This window comes from Ziziphus jujuba, chromosome 6 (assembly GCF_031755915.1).
Source record: "Ziziphus jujuba cultivar Dongzao chromosome 6, ASM3175591v1".
NCBI lineage: Eukaryota > Viridiplantae > Streptophyta > Magnoliopsida > Rosales > Rhamnaceae > Ziziphus > Ziziphus jujuba.
In genome coordinates, this window is record NC_083384.1 from 9,301,319 (window position 1) to 9,317,642 (window position 16,324).

The 16,324-nt window shown below is 34.4% G+C and overlaps 2 protein-coding genes and 1 long non-coding RNA gene across 3 annotated transcripts; 1 reads left to right on the plus strand and 2 right to left on the minus strand.

The window, feature by feature from the left end:
• Positions 1 to 201: 201 nt before the first annotated feature.
• On the minus strand, positions 202 to 2,060 carry LOC107430972 (ubiquinol oxidase 2, mitochondrial). The gene is made up of 4 exons (XM_016041847.4): positions 1,488 to 2,060; positions 1,228 to 1,356; positions 635 to 1,123; positions 202 to 532 (listed from the first exon to the last, which is right to left on the minus strand). Exons 1-4 carry the CDS (start codon positions 1,908 to 1,910, stop codon positions 473 to 475), a joined length of 1,101 nt encoding a protein of 366 aa, XP_015897333.1. The 5' UTR covers positions 1,911 to 2,060; the 3' UTR covers positions 202 to 472.
• Positions 2,061 to 4,478: 2,418 nt separating this feature from the next.
• Positions 4,479 to 11,862, minus strand: LOC107430966 (LRR receptor-like serine/threonine-protein kinase FEI 1). The gene is made up of 13 exons (XM_048463499.2): positions 11,723 to 11,862; positions 11,415 to 11,550; positions 11,224 to 11,295; positions 11,073 to 11,144; positions 10,065 to 10,136; positions 9,457 to 9,528; positions 9,267 to 9,338; positions 8,841 to 8,938; positions 8,491 to 8,658; positions 8,033 to 8,365; positions 6,782 to 7,027; positions 6,178 to 6,311; positions 4,479 to 5,229 (listed from the first exon to the last, which is right to left on the minus strand). Exons 1-13 carry the CDS (start codon positions 11,814 to 11,816, stop codon positions 5,011 to 5,013), a joined length of 1,788 nt encoding a protein of 595 aa, XP_048319456.1. The 5' UTR covers positions 11,817 to 11,862; the 3' UTR covers positions 4,479 to 5,010.
• Positions 11,799 to 16,176, plus strand: LOC125418844 (uncharacterized). Its single transcript, XR_007237861.2, has 3 exons — positions 11,799 to 11,932; positions 12,588 to 13,734; positions 15,904 to 16,176. It is a non-coding gene; the product is annotated as an uncharacterized LOC125418844 (long non-coding RNA).
• Positions 16,177 to 16,324: the final 148 nt, after the last annotated feature.

Genomic DNA, 16,324 nt, shown 5'->3' on the forward strand with positions numbered 1-16,324 from the left:
ATATTCACAGAAAAGATACCTATTTGATAGGATAGGATGCTCTGGAAAATTCAATATTTAAACCAATTAGTGCCGGACGTTACAGACCAAGAAACCTTTGAAAATATCTATATTTTTTTCAAATAAATAAACAAATAATGATATTATATTTTCGATACCCTTCAAAAATATATATAAATAAAACACAGCTTGTCAATCACCTTAAACAAATGAAACAATATATTCGATAATCAAAACAAGTTACATAATCCTTGAATATTTATTTACACAAAAAAAAAAAAAAAAAAAAAGTTTGATAGCAGATCGTACAAAGAAAACACAAACTTAAACTACCACCTTCAAAATACGTGTATTTAATCATCATCATATAATATTTTATAATTCTTGAAATTGTCAGCTTTATTGCTTAACTTCCTCATTAAACAAAAGGCTTAGAACCAAAACTCGTATAGTGATCTCTCTCTGAGAGTCTTCAGTGATAACCAATTGGAGCAGGTGAATCCTTCAACTCACGTCCCTGATAATGCACATCCTGCAATATTAACAAAACTCCATCAATATATATGTAATCAAACATAAAAATAAGTAAATATATATATATATATATATATATATATATGTATCTAGTACGTACGGATGCAAAGTGGTTGACATCGCGGTGGTGAGCCTCATCAGCCCTGACGACCATAACAACATCTCTCAATGTAGAATCCTTGGGAAGCTGCCAGTAATCAATGGCTATAGCCGGAGCAGGAACATTATCGATGTTCCCTTTATCCAACTCCTTGAGAAACTCAGTGTAAGAATGAATGGCTTCTTCTTCCAGATAACCCACCACTCTGTGAGCGAATTTTGGGGAAATCAGATATCCCAAGAAGTAGGCGTTGAAGAATATCCCTTGGACTGTGAAAACCAGAGCTCGCTCATACCACCTGGGTTTAGACACTTCCATGAAAGTCATGAGGTGCATTCTCTCGTTCTCTGCTTCTTCAAGAAGCGCTTTGATCCACCCTCCACTTTGTTCGAACCTTCTCAATGATTTGCAGTGGAGAAGCATCCCTCCCACCATTCCTGGTACTGCTGCCACTGTTTCCAGCATCATTGCTCGGCAACCATATCTTCTCTGTAAACATTAATTGACACAAACACCCAAAAATCACAATCATATACATATATAGAATTTTTCAGTTTTTCGTATTTATATATATAATATAAATTGGGTACTACCTGAAAGAATAAATCGGTAGGCCATCGGAGGATTTTGACACTCCAATAAGCCAATTTGTCCATGAAATTTGTTGGGACGTGGTGTTTAGTCAGGTCAATGGAGAGGTCAGATTTGTAAGTCTCCCATGGCTTCCAAACAAAAAAGAAAAAAAAAAAAAAAACCAACAAATAAAATCAATACCCAGAAACGAATCTCTATTCAAAAAATAATAATATAATAAATAATAACAATAAATTTAATATATTTATATATTTTATACCCTAAAGCAGGTCCACTTCCACTCTGTACCATCTTCCTTAACAACTTTACTAGGTGGGACGCCCCAGTAGCTGACGATTCCCTTCTCGTCCCTACCGGCTTCGGCCGAGACCGAGTGGTCCGAGTCGGTTTTGGTCTGCTTTTCGGACTCTTTTGCCTTTTCTTGGTTTAGTGCCAGAGTGCTTCGACTCCTGGTGCCATGCAAATAGCCACTCTGCATGTGGTGAACGGCTGTGGTCTTTGGCCATGCCGGAATATCCACCGGAGAAAAACCACCCTTCTTCTCTGAGACCAACGCCGATCCGCGGAGGCCGGCGATGGCGGCCTGTGGGGTTGCAGTGGAGAAGAAGCGTGTGCCTGCCATGCCCAGCATGGAAACGGCCAGTTGCTTGCTGGCCCCACTGCGACCCACCATCATCATCATCGTCGTGATGAAGAAGAAAAAGCGAAGAAAACCAGATCAGAAATGGTTAATGGAGATTGAAAGAGAAGGAGACCAAGAAACTTGGAGGAAAAGAAAGGTCAAGATTGGAGCTTTTTTTTTTTTTTTTTTTTTTTGGGTTGTTTGGTTGATAGGAGGGTTTATGAGGGTTTAGCTTTAAATATGAGGGTTCTATAGGTTGTTGGGGACAGCTTCCAAACTGATATGTATGAATTGTCAGTCTCCTACCATGAATTTTCTTCTTCTTTTTTTATTAGATTATTTATTATTTTTTTGGGTAATAAAATATTGTATTCCTTTTCCAGGCTATATATGCAGTATAACAAATTTACTAAATTGACGAAAATATCTTTATAACCCAATAAAAATGACATACTCAACGGGTCGACCCATCAAGATTACAACGCACTTCAACAAACAAATTAAAAAAAAAAAAAATTCAAGTGTATTTTCTAAAAGAGAATTTATAATGAATGGTAAATGTTTTTCTTTGGCATTGTCATTTTAAAATTTGGTATCATATAAACTTTTTAAAATGGTAATACCAATACTATGCAATTTCTAGCTAGTATATACTCTAATTATTAAAATAATAATATTTAAGTTAATAAGAAGTTAAATAGGCTCACATATTTTATTGTATAGGACAACATGGTAAAAAAAATGACTCTTGAAATTAAGCATCCCATTGGAAGATACCAAACGTAAAAGCAATACCATATTTTATTAATGATATATGCCAATAGAGATGTTTAAGTGTCTCAAATCTAATTGTAAAAATAAGTTAGAATCTTGTACCACTAACACACAGGGTGAACATTTTTATATAATTGAATATATTGTGTCATAAGCAATTCATTATTGAATATTTAATAATATTTATTTAGGATATGCAAGTTTCATTATGATATTGCAAATGACTTAAGTTATTGAGTTACCTTCTTGTAGCAAATTTATATGTAATTTTCTTTTTTTCTTTTTTTTTTTTACATTGAAGAAAATTTATTTTGTAACCTGACCCGTGACCCATATAACCATAGATCACGGGTAGGGTCATTTAGTAAAACAAAAGACGAAGAAGGCTTTTGTTAAGCTGAGAACCGGACTGGAATAAAACGTTCAAGAAAGGCGGTGGACTGAGACATTTTTTTCTTGGGGACCAAGTACATGTATTGAAAATTTTGGAATGGCGTGGGCAACAAGCACTTCTACAAGGCTCCTGGATTTAATACTTGGTCATAATTTTACCAAATTGGCCCTGTTTCCTTTCCTTTTCTATAAGGTGTGTATCGTAATTTGACTGTTCTATAGGATCCATTTGCTTCCATTTTTTTCTATTGGCGTTGACAACTTCACGCGCGTTTGGCGGCCGCAGCATCTTACGGTGTTCCTGGAAACCACGTATATAAGCCAAAAGAAAAACGTTTTAGCCGACGACAGGAAAATACATACCAAAAATATAAGAAAAAGAAAATAATTAATATTTTCTAATAATATATTAAAATATTATAAATATCTTACTATATGATTATGAAAAGGTAATCAAAAAGAATATAATGAGTACAGAGTCGTCAACTCTTGCGATTCAAATTGTTGGTAGTCAAAGTAAAAATCATTTTCAAAACAACTTTATATATTTGCTCTATGTTTTTTTTTTTTTTTCTTTTCTTTTTTGCTCAATTATTTGCTCTATGTTTTTCATACATATAATTCAACTTTGTTACATACTATTATAGCTATCATTAATTGTAGGAAAAGGAGATCAAAGAGATGGAATAGAAGAATAGTATGATATTTTTTCATTAGAATATTTTCAATGATCATATATTTTTTCATCCAATTTTGGATGGGTCAAACGCTTTTGGGCTTTTCCGTTACGATTTTGGTATTCTTTTTCTTTTTCCTGTATCAATCACTTTTCTTTTCTTGACTCAAATGAAAATTGACAGGATAATTTTTATGTTCTATCTGATTGACTTATAAAACAAGCACATGCATCGATTATAATTTATTATTATATTTTTTTTAACAAAAAATTGCATAATACCAAAGTTAAAAAGTTTCACCAAAGTTAAAGGTTTTAATTAATTGTTTTGGCGCTTGGATACTTTGTTTGAAGTTGTCTACTTTTGGTTTAAAATTAAATAGAATCCATTCTGCATAGTGAATTTAAATAAGGGGCAGAGCATGATTAGCTGAGTACATAGAATTTTATGACTTGTGAAAAGCTAATTTTCAAGAAAAGTTGAACATGGCGAAAGTGTAATAACGCTAATAGTTGGTTTTTCCTTGTATTTGGTAACGCTTTTATTTTGACGTGCAAGACCCACGTACTTCTTTTGAAACAAACATACGAAAAAATCAACCAAGAAAATGAATAAAAGAAAGAAAAGACAGGTTTATATTTGCTTGTGTTGGCTTCGAATCATTGACTTGCATTAGAATTCAACCATGAGCCGTACCTTGCATGTTGAATATCTATGAGAGAGAGAGAGAGAGAGAAAGAGCAACGGTTAAAACAAGGAAAAATAAACTCTACATAACAAAAACTTGAATAACAGCAGGCAAACATTATCATTCGATCTAAATAACTGATAAAATTGTAATAAAAACATATTTTACAAAAATGGCATAAATATGAATCATTTGTGGAGGGACAATATTCAAAATATACAAATGTCATATACACTTAATTTTGGAAAAGGATAGAGAGGATTACAAATAGGGGAGATTAGGACCCCAAAAAAAAAAAAAAAAAAGAGACGGATGAATAAATTACTCAACCATTTGGAATTTTCATTCGCGTGGAGAAATTCGCACCCTTGCAAAATGAGAACAAAAAGATGAATATGCACCCAGAATTTCATTCACTACTAACAAAATGCTCAACTAGAGGTCAACTGGACAAACAGTGCAGGCCATCTTCTTCTAATTTCATAAATCTGCTGAAAGAATGAATCAATGTATGATATATGAAATGAACCTTTGCAGATTCTGAACGCCTTTTCCACTGTTTGTTTTGCAACCCTAGAGTAGCAGGAACAACTTGAGAAGTTCGACGTGCTTCGACTTCACTAGGGTTTCAATCAGAATTGGAATCATAAAAGTCACTTGGGCATGGCGTCATGACCTCAGATTCAAGCAGCTGGACTACCCTGTGCATGGTGGGTCGATCTTCTGGACTTGAAGAAACACATTGAATGGCAACTGAGAGTAAGGCATCAAGGCTTTCAGACTGCACTCCTTCGCATTGTGGATCAACAATCTCTCTCTGCCTATTCTCGCTGACCAGAAAATTTAGCTGCAAAATAAGAAAAGTGAACATAAAATCAATGATTGATCAGAATAGACCCTTGCCAACAAATATGACAATAGATGTAGATGAGTGAATTGCTTGTGCTTTAGAAAGGATCGTGTACTTCATGACTCCTGGGTTCAATGTCGAAAGTGAAAAATATTGATACAAAAGGATAATTGACTACTCAAATTCTCAAGGTCATTCCATAGGCACAAGCTTAACATAACAAAAAGAATAGGCATTCATCCAGGGAATCATCCAGAAAAGCCATAGACCGATTTGAAACATGTTCACCACAAGTAATCCAAGGAAGGTTGGTGACAGGATCAAGCTTCCAGAGACTATTTTGTGGGTAGGCCACGAACCAAGTCTCTGGGCCACCTTGGATTTGGGAGGAAAAGAGTCTAGAAAAGGAATCAGTCAAGGAGTGGCGGGAGCAGGGTGAGAGGAGTTCAGTTCTTGACTTTCATGAAATGTCAGTGGCAGAAGAAGTGAAGCCAAAAAAGAAAACAGGAGGGTGAAGGATAATGTAGCGTTCAATGTCAAGAAAGGGTGAGGAAAGAAAGAACTCCAGAAATTATCAAATTGATGTTTTGGGACTTTGGTGAAGTTATTCTATTTATAGTTGGACTTTTTAGGTAACAGACAATAAAGCCTATAGCCACTTAGTTTTGACAAACTAAACCATGATTCAGTATTTCAGTCTGATTGTACTTTCTTTAGCGTGAACAACATTAATTATCTAAACATGCACACTGAAACATTCAACATGGTTAAAGTTTCCTTAATACCCCACTTTTGATTATGTATTTTGCTTCTAATGAAGGATGAATAGCTTAATTGGAAAACTTAAAACAAGGTTTAAATTCCGACATTAGCCACCAAACAAAATAAAGTGATAACTAGAATAGATTAATTTTCACCGAAGCTTCATGTGGTAAAGGGACATACCCAGCCAACAATGTTGAGGCCCTTTTCAATAAATGATGCATCAGTAGGTCGCTTTCCACTCAACACTTCAAGCACCAGGACCCCAAAACTATAAACATCAGTCTTTTCAGTTGCCCTACCACTCTGCATATACTCTGCCAAACAAGTAGCACATTTGCTCAGAATCTACGGTTAACTTACATGTGAATAAAATATAACCTAATATTGCACTTCAAGGAAAGAGAACTACAAAGTAGATTTGCATCAATCCTTCTTTATGTAAACAACAAAAATTCCAGTTCCATTTACTTTAGGCAGATGATCTGGACACCCTAACTTTTATAGGACAAGTAAAAATTTGAAGCGCTGTAACATTAGCAAGGCCTATTTCTTATTCTGGATATAGTACGAAATTTAAGAACGGTTACTCTACCAAATTCATGTCCGCATCAATGGTCACTTCCCAAAAAAAGGATATATATATATATATATATTCCACTAATTTTCTTGAGGTACATGCACATTCATTTTCTTTCTCAAAGAAATTCACTATCATCTGGTTCCATATGAATAACATTAGGGTATTATGCATAACCTATATTAAATCGCAAATTACGTTTCTTACCTGGAGCTAGATAACCAAATGTTCCAGCAACAATTGTGGTAATGTGAGATTCTTCATCCTCCAGGAGTTTGGCAAGTCCAAAGTCAGATACTCGAGCCTCAAGATTTCCATCAAGCAAAATGTTGCTTGACTTTATGTCTCGATGTATGATCCTAGGAGAGCAATCGTGGTGCAAGTAGGCTAACCCTTTTGCAGCTCCCATAATAATATTCAAGCGTGCATCCCAATCCAATTGCTCAGATCTTTCTGTTCAATGCATCGCAACACATTATTCTTTCAAACATAAACAAGGTTCGCTTCTGTGTGCAGAAAACTTATACAAGAAATAACAGAAATTGGAGTAGAATCCTCCAGTAAATAAGAGTTATCTTGTGGAGGTGAAAATTAACGATGCTTATCTTTACAGATTGCAACAGTATATATAATGTCTTGTAATTTTGGTCACATTGTTTTTCCTCACTGTAAATGCACCTTTTCTCTCTTAAGATTTTGTACCTTTTGTTATTATCTATTCAAAAGTTTTGTTTCTTATTAAAAAGGAAAGAAGTCATACACATAATTCATGTAAACAATCATATAGTTTCTTGAGTACAATGGAAATCAAAATAACTAGTATTCTTAACAAGCACAGAACATAAACTGCATCTTTGATTTGCATGCTTTAAAGAAGCATTAATATTTGATGATATCCATTCGAGAACTTCAAGAACCTTTTCTTTAATCAATATTTATGTTTAAGAAAAAAGGTGCTAGCACTGCTTGGGTTTTGTGGCTTGGAAGAAAACAATTTTTGAAGGGTGAATAGCTAGAGCTTCTTTGGAAAAGGATAGCATATTTCTGCTTTATTATGTCATTTTGCTTGTATTTGAAAAAGTTAGGAAACGTAGATATAAGAAAATATTTATCTTATATAGATTTATCGTTTTTGATATTTGATTTATATAGTATTTAAAATATACCTAATGTGATTTTACTCTTTTCCGTTCACCAAGAACTGGTACAAAATAAATTGTTTTACGTTACTGAATGGGCCCTTGGTTTTTATACTCTTTTAAGTAACACCATTAAGGACTTCGGGTCCCTTGTACATTATTTCTTAAAAATAATTTTGTCTATACTGAAAAAAATTTAAGAAATACATACAGAAGTACCTAACGTATTTCTAAAATGATTAGGAAAGCATCATATATCCAGTTCGTACATAACCTGTCCTAGAAGAAAGGAATATTAATATAAGAGAAAGAATCTCACCATGAAGAGCTTCATCAAGGCTACCACCAGGTAGGAAATCATAGATTAACAATTTAGATGTGGGAGAATTGCAATATCCCCTCAAATTGACAAGGTATCTGTGCTTTATACTTCCAAGAATTTCAAGCTCCCTCTCAAAAAATCGATCAAAGCCCTCGTTCAACTTTATAATTCTTTTCAAAGCAAAAACACAGCCATCATCCATTGCAAGCTTGTATACTGTTCCAAAGCCTCCACAACCTATTATATGTTCATCATTCAAAGTCTCCAATTTCTTAATGATATCTTTTGAAGAGTATGGCAAGTCTCCATGAAACATTACAATGGATGCACCTGAAGTTACAAGAATGTCAGTAGAGATCATAAAACATAGGAACTTATTAAGGTGTATATGTATTTCAAACAAATCTCAAAAAGAAATCTACATCAATAGCCCAAATAATAATTGCACATAATACCTCCACTAACGTCCATTGCAAGACCACTACTGTCATGTTTACCAAGCTTCTTATAAAGAAAGCAACCCCAGAAGCACATGAGAGCGACAAGTAGTAGTGCACCCACAGTTGCCGATGCACTGATAAGTAGCCGACCGGAATACTTCTTCTTTCCACTTTGATTTTGTCCTGCAAAAATTGAAATGCTAAACATTGTAACAGTGTATATCATCAAGCCCAAAGACATCGGCTTAGACAAGCTGCATCAAAACCATGAAATACTATGATTTTCAGAGTTTAAGAAAACCATACTTAAAACTCCCATAATCATATAAATGACACCTATCTATTTAACAATTGCGCAGGTTAACCTGAGTTTGGAGATGAGGGATTCATTGAAGGCCCTCCACTTTCGTTTTTGCATGTCACATTGATTTGCATCCCACACAAACCACGATTTCCACCAAATCTGCAAGGACATTGGCAAATACTTTAAATATAGCATAATGATATCCTTGACGACATAGGCATGGTTTAATCTAACCAACCACCAGTAACACTGACAAGATATAGACGTTAAGCAAAACCTACCATGTAGATAGCAGTGAAAGTCTTGATAATCCTTTTCATCATTCATAGTTCATATTCATTAGATAGGCACCAATAATATTACATCCACAAAAAATAAGTTTGAATAAAATATAATTTCTTTAATCCTTTTTATTGTGAGTATGGGTAATCACATATTCTCATGATGATTCAAACATATTAAAAACAAAAAGGCCAAATGTACTTACGAGCTTTCAGTGAAGTTGCTAAGCACACCGTCAAAGGGTATTGGTCCAACAAGAAAATTATTTGATACATTGCTTCAAAGCACGAAGATTGAAGTTATAAACATTAGATTCAGTTAAACATATTAAAAAGTACTTAAAATAACATCTATATTCAAGCCCCAAAATAAATAGATGAACTTGAGCTACTTACAGAGCAGCGAGATTAGCCAACGTCCCAAGTGACAGAGGAATATTTCCACTGAGAGAGTTGCTAGAAATATCCCTGTGATATTAGAAGGAAAATTAAATGAAACCCAACTTGCAACACTGCATTCACTATAATACAAGATAAGGAGGACTTAGTTACTTTTCTCACTTGGACAAATTATATTTACAAACATCTTAAGACTTTTCTGCTTCCTGCGACACTTTCTATCTCTCACTTGTATCATCTGAAATTCTTAGCAATCATGTTATTCACTAAAATTGTTCTTTACAAGTGCTTTCTTTAGTTGTGAGAGATAGTCATAATTTAGTTCAGTATTGGTCATGTGTAAGCTATGCAAGATTAAGTTCTCACAAATGCATGAGGTAATGCGCAATAGCAATTGGATTGAAGATGCTGCTCAATAATAATAAAAAAAGTGATTAATCAACACCATAACATATACAGAAATCTCAATTTCTTCCTATTATCTAAACAAATGAAAATCAATGTATGAATTTCCAAATCCTATAATGCAACATATCACCTGTTAATCAAATGTATTTAAAGGCATATAACACATAAAGTTTTTGACATGAGAAAAAACCACTCACAAATTTTTCAGCTCCTGAAGTTTTCCTAATTCGCTGGGAATTAAGCCACTTAAATAATTACCCTGCAAGTATCTGTAGAAGATGGATACATAAATCACAACATGAAACAAAAAAGAGTCCCCAGTTCAAAAGTAAATGCAAATAAGACACAAATGCAACAAAAATGCACGTATTATAACTTATTTAAGCAACATTCGTCACAATTTAAATACCAGATGCATAAGGATGAAGATAAATAGGAAAAACTGGCAATTAGTTCCATCAATTAAACACATTGGCAGAAGAAATTTACTCTCAGCTACACAAAACCAAAGGGAATCCAGGGGTATTTCTCATAATGATAAAGAGGCAATTCAATGACACAGCAAGGACTTCCCAAAAGTACTAATCAACTTTTAAGGGGACCAAATCTGATGTATAGAATTTAATCCTGAATAATGTTCTTCCTAAAATCTCAACAACAAGATACCTGTGATTGGTGTGATAGCAGAGTCAAACACTTCAAATAAAGATGGGAATAACCTTGAAGGAAGTAGTACTTCAAACAAGTTGTTGAGAAAGACAACTTAAGGATAACATGATGGCTGATGATGTTTAAATAATACCTAAAGGGACTCCTCAATCCTTGTCGCTTGCCTACAGCCTATGAAGGTCAACAAAATACAAATTTTGCTACAATGAGCATGCTCTCACAGGCACTGAAATTGTTTCAGCAATCCTTAAAGACATCATAAATTTTCTTTCATGACATGCTTTCTTAGTTGCCTTACTTAGGCCTCGTCCCTTGCCTGTTTGGAAACAGTTTTAATTCTCATACGGATGAATCTACAAAACAAGCTACCAAAACTTCTTTTTAACAAAACAGAAAAATATTGTAAAAAATAAATAAATGGAAAAATAAAGCAGCATTTCTCCAGCTGAAAAGACAACTATGAAAAAGAACACACATCATTCAGTAACAAACATGAGCACATATTTTTTTACTAAAGAACAGACTTCCGTGCTTACATTCCCTGCAACATCGTGCAATTTCCCAGTTCTGAAGGAATTGTCCCATAGAAATTGTTATCATAGAGAGATCTACAAGATGACACATCATGGTAACATAAGAAACATGCACCAACAACTAGCAAAAGTATCAGATCACAAAGATACATACAAAATCTTCAACTGATCCAGCTTCCCAAGGTCAGGTGATATAGACCCACTCAATTTGTGAGCCGAAAGACTCCTGGAAGATAAGTCACAAGAAACAAATTTAGGATTTTAAATCCAAACATAATTTCATAAAGTCAACTCAGTCACCATTTAAAATACTAGACATGCTAAGAGCTTATGTTAACAACTCACAAATAAATTACTCTCTTGGACTTCGGATCACATGTTACTCCTCTCCAGTTACATGGATCAGCATCTTCCGGTCTCCACCGGAGGAGGACACCATCCGAACTAATAACTGCTGTCCTGAAGCTCAGAAGAGCCTCACCTAAAAAATTCAAAAAGATACTTAAAATATCAATCATATCAAATTGGGAGAGCAAGAGAAAGGGATCACTTTTAGAATATGAAACATATTCTAGACCCAGAGATTAAGAGAAAAAACGAAGATAGAAAGTAAAAGCACGAGCTTTCCATCCCAAAACATAAACATATCTTACCATCAGCACTGAGAGCTCTGCTTTTGTTCATTACAACGCAAAACAGTAGACTGTAAAGCCAAAGCCATTGCCCTTTCACCAAACAGATGCCCATTGTGGCACTGAACAAGCACAATCCAGCTACTATAATTCATCTGATACAAAAAGCTTTAGAATGCTTCCCTCTGGTTGATGATGACATTCAGTAGCTAGAAATAAAAATATAAAAAAGTTGCCTGTAATTGGAAAAACAACTAATTAGAACAATAACAATCAACAATAAAATGCCATCCAAATCTACAAGCCGTCAAATGAATTTGACTTAAACTAATACTAGATTTCAATTTTTTACCAACTAAAACTAAGTAGAATTGTTGCGGCCGAGCATAGAAGGCTGGTTAGGATATGCAATCAAGAAACATATCGCAAAAGACATAAAATTAACGACATTTAGACCCATTTGTATTACTTTTTTTGAAGCAAAAGGAGATAAATCATCATTTTTCTAGATTTTAGAAATCCTACTACTCACACTTTCCCTTACACGGCACAATTAGTCAATCAGAAAAATTCATAGCCTCAAACTTGTTCGGACTCACAAAATCCAGTAAAAAATTCACAACCTTTACAGCTCAAACCTCCAAATTGCCCTTAAAAAAATATAAATAAATAAATAAAAATTCCACTTCCAACATTTCAGCGCAGCTGATAAAAATACTTTTAATTAAAAACCAAATCCAACATTTCCAACGGAAAATCAAACACCAAAGCAGCAAAAAAAAAGCAGAGAATAAAAGCCGAAAAAAGGGAAAAAAAAATCAAACAGGAAAATTTCAGTGTAAGAGGGAGAGGGGGGGGGATACGGCGAGGTGAAAATTGAAGTGAGATTTACCGAGAAAATGGAAGGAGGAGTGAGAAATAGAAGCAAAGCGAAAAAACCGGATTCGATCTGAGAGAAATGCAGGTGGAGCTGCGAATTACTTAAAACAAAGCCAGAACTCCACCTCCTTCTCCGTTTGCTCAAGCAAAAGCTTTCTCTGAGATTTGTGTTATGGCTAAGAGAGAGAAAGAATAGAGAGAGAGAGAGAGAGAGAGAGTGTGTGTGAGACTGTGTGTGCAATGTGTGTGTGTGTGTGTGTGTGTGTGTGTGTGTGTGAGAAAAGAGAGTAAAAGGGTAGTGTTTATGCGTGTGGAAGAATATTTTAGATGCTTTTGAAAATTATAAGAGTGGAAGCATCAATACGACCAATGATAAAAAATAAAAATTTAAAAAAAAAAAAAAAACGGTTTTTGCTTTCGCACGTGCCAACGCTGACCTTAGTTGCGTGTGACCTACCGACGCCTTACAAATAATAAATTAAAAATTAAAAAAAAATTAGAAAATTAAAAATAAATAAATAAATAAAAAATCATGCTCATAACAGCTGGCTTTGTTCGGCTTTTTCCTGCGGTTTCTAATTATACGGTTTTAAGCTTTACTGTGCTTGGATTCCTGCCACGTATGCCATTGATATTGATTGCCGTTTACCAACTGATCTCCCTCTGCCTTTTCTGTTGTCATTTTTTTGACTCTCTAATGAATGCATTTTTTATTTCTGAAAAAAGAAAAAATAAAAAAGATTTCTTTCTAAGTTTTTTTTTTTTTTTCTTTACTAGAAATATTAGAAATATATTTTAATTTTGTAATAATTTTTTGAACGAAACTTTAATCAAACTTTATAATGGGATAAAAATACAAAAAAAAAAAGAAAAAAAGAAAAAAAAAGGTTTGGTGAGGTCGTCTACGCATTTAACAATCACGCGCTTCATCGGTGTCTGTTTTTTATTTTTTTTTGGGGTTGTTTTCTCAAATGCTCTTCAGAGGCTGAGAGACACAGAGAGAGGGGAAAAGAAACAAAAAAAGAGAGAAAATGACGCGGGGAAAGCAAAAGATCGAAGCTCAGAGACGAAATGCAGAGAGGAATCAGAAGGCAAAAGGGTCTCAGCTTGAAGCCAGAGCAGTTGCTCTGAAAGCCAGCTGCCCAATCTGCAAGGTTCGGTTTCTTTTTTCCTCTTTTTTACTTCTATCAAGCAATCTGACTCTTCATGTCTGCTTATAATTTTGATAGTCTTTTTAATGTTTTTAGCGTCATCTTCAATGATACTATCTGGGTTTTTTTTTGCTTTGGGTGGTCGAAATCGTTTATTTTGTCTAATTAGTAGATCTTGCTTGTGTTATAATGGCACTGGGAATAGCTCTTTTGATGTTGTGTTACTTGTTCTGCTTTGCATCTGGGTCTTTTTTGGTCGAAATTTTATTTTTTATTTTTTAAATGGATATGGGTTTTGTTATGTGAATTTTTGCAATTTGGTTTGATTAGGTATTACGATACGTGATTTTTTCATTCCAGTATTAATCATCGTAGTAGAGGTTATCCTTCAATTGTGTTATTTCTATTAAGTCGTTATATCTTTTTGATGTTGTTAGTACTCGATTATTTGATAATCGATAGCCCGTGATAAAATTTTATTAGGTTTTTGGCACCTTACTGGGCTCAATTACTGAATTTCTTCTGTATGAGATGGATTTCGTTATAAATATGGATTTTGTTAGTATCATTATTGAATTACTGGATTGAATATTTGATGTTGGTGGGTAATATAGGAAGTCTGTAAAATATATCAACTTATACATACAAATTAACAGATTCCTTTCAGCTGATAAGCTTTTATTTGGTATTCTTAATCGGAAATGACAATTAACAGATTCCTTTCAGGAAATAATTAACCAGTTAAGGGAATGAAGTGTTCTTAAGTATAAAGACTGGTGCTTTATACAATTGACTAGCATCAATACTTGCTGATTTTGATGCTAGATACCATGGTTTCTGATCAAGTGTCAATATAATTGTACTTGTTCTGAATGGAAAGAGATGAAAAGTGCATGGGATGATTCTCCAAGTGCATGGGAATGAAATGTTCTTAAGTAGAAAGACTGGTGCTTTATACAATTGACTAGCATCAAAATCAGCATGGGAATGAAATGTTCTTAAGTAGAAAGACTGGTGCTTTATACAATTGACTAGCATCAGTACTTGCTGATTTTGATGCTAGATATTATGGTTTCTGATTAATGCTAGATACCATGGTTTCTGATCAAGTGTCAATATAATTGTGCTTTTTCTGAATGTTAGGGGATGAAAAGTGCATGGGATGATTCTCCAAGTGCATGGAAATGAAATGTTGCTTTATACAATTGACTAGCATCAATACTTGCTGATTTTGATGCTAGATATTATGGTTTCTGATCAATGCTAGATACCATGGTTTCTGATCAAGTGTCAGTATAATTGTGCTTTTTCTGAATTGAAAGGGATGAAAAGTGCATGGAATGATTCTCCAAGTGCATGGGAATGAAATGTTCTTGAGTATAAAGACTGGTGCTTTATACAATTGACTAGCATCAATACTTGCTGATTTTGATGCTAGATATTATGGTTTCTGATCAAGTGTCAATATAATTGTGCTTTTTCTGAATGTAAAGGGATGAAAAGTGCATAGTTGAGGTTTCTGTTTTTGCCATGTGATTTTGTTATGACAACATACAACCGTTTTTCATCTTTGGTCTAACTTTGGCTCCTGATAAATAACCCTGAGGTAGTGAGTAGATTTTAATAGGTTTGAGGTTGAACTCTATTATTGTGCTTTGGTCAAACCAACCTCTAAACTTTCCCACGGAAAGTTATAGTGCTTACAGGCCTTTAGGCTATTTCCTTCGCGGGAACAGCCACTGTAGAGACAACCTTGATTGTTGGTAATTTGAGGATTCGTAATTGATGTTTTGTGCAAAGACAACATCCAAGTCGATCATTCATCTCTTTACATTGTTGGGTTGCCTAAACTTATGAGGTTTATGGTGTTTGCCTCGTGCATGTCACATTACTGATTAATAAGAAATAGATATGGTGCTCTATGCAGAACTACCTCTCTGTGTGTGTGGTGTATTGTCTTTGGTTGAGGGAGTAGCAGGTTGTTTGATGCAGTGAAGCAGTCTATCTTTGAGCTTATTGTGAATTTTTTTTGAATGTTTACATCCTTAGTCTCATGTTTTTGCCCTTTTTGGTAATTCTAAATGCTTATTGATGATTTGTTTTGTTTATTTTATGCCAAGTAACAAATATTTGTGTACTCATGCTTCTCATTTGGCAAAATGTTTGCTTCAGGTGCAATTAGCAAATCCAAAGCAACTTGGCGATCATTATGCCTCTAAACATCCCAAAGAAAAGCCTCCAAGCGAATCGGAGTGAATAATTTTTCTCCTGTGCAAAGAAGTAAAACCAAGAAGAGATGAAGAAACTGCTCGTCCGTCCTTCTAGAGCAAATGTATTTGTAAAACTTTAATGTATTTGCTTGAAATCCCTCAACACCCACTCTTTCCCCCCGTTTTGTGGACCATTGTTTTACTATGAAGGATGATCGATAAATTATTCCTATCACATCTGGAGTTCAATGTTCATGAAATGGCTGTTTCGATATTTACTTTACTCTTTATAGCTTGAAACTTACCGTTGGCTTCAGTTTGATGCTGAATCCAGTTGGTAAAAGAAAACCCAGTCAACCACTCGGAAGTATTTTCCGAAGTTA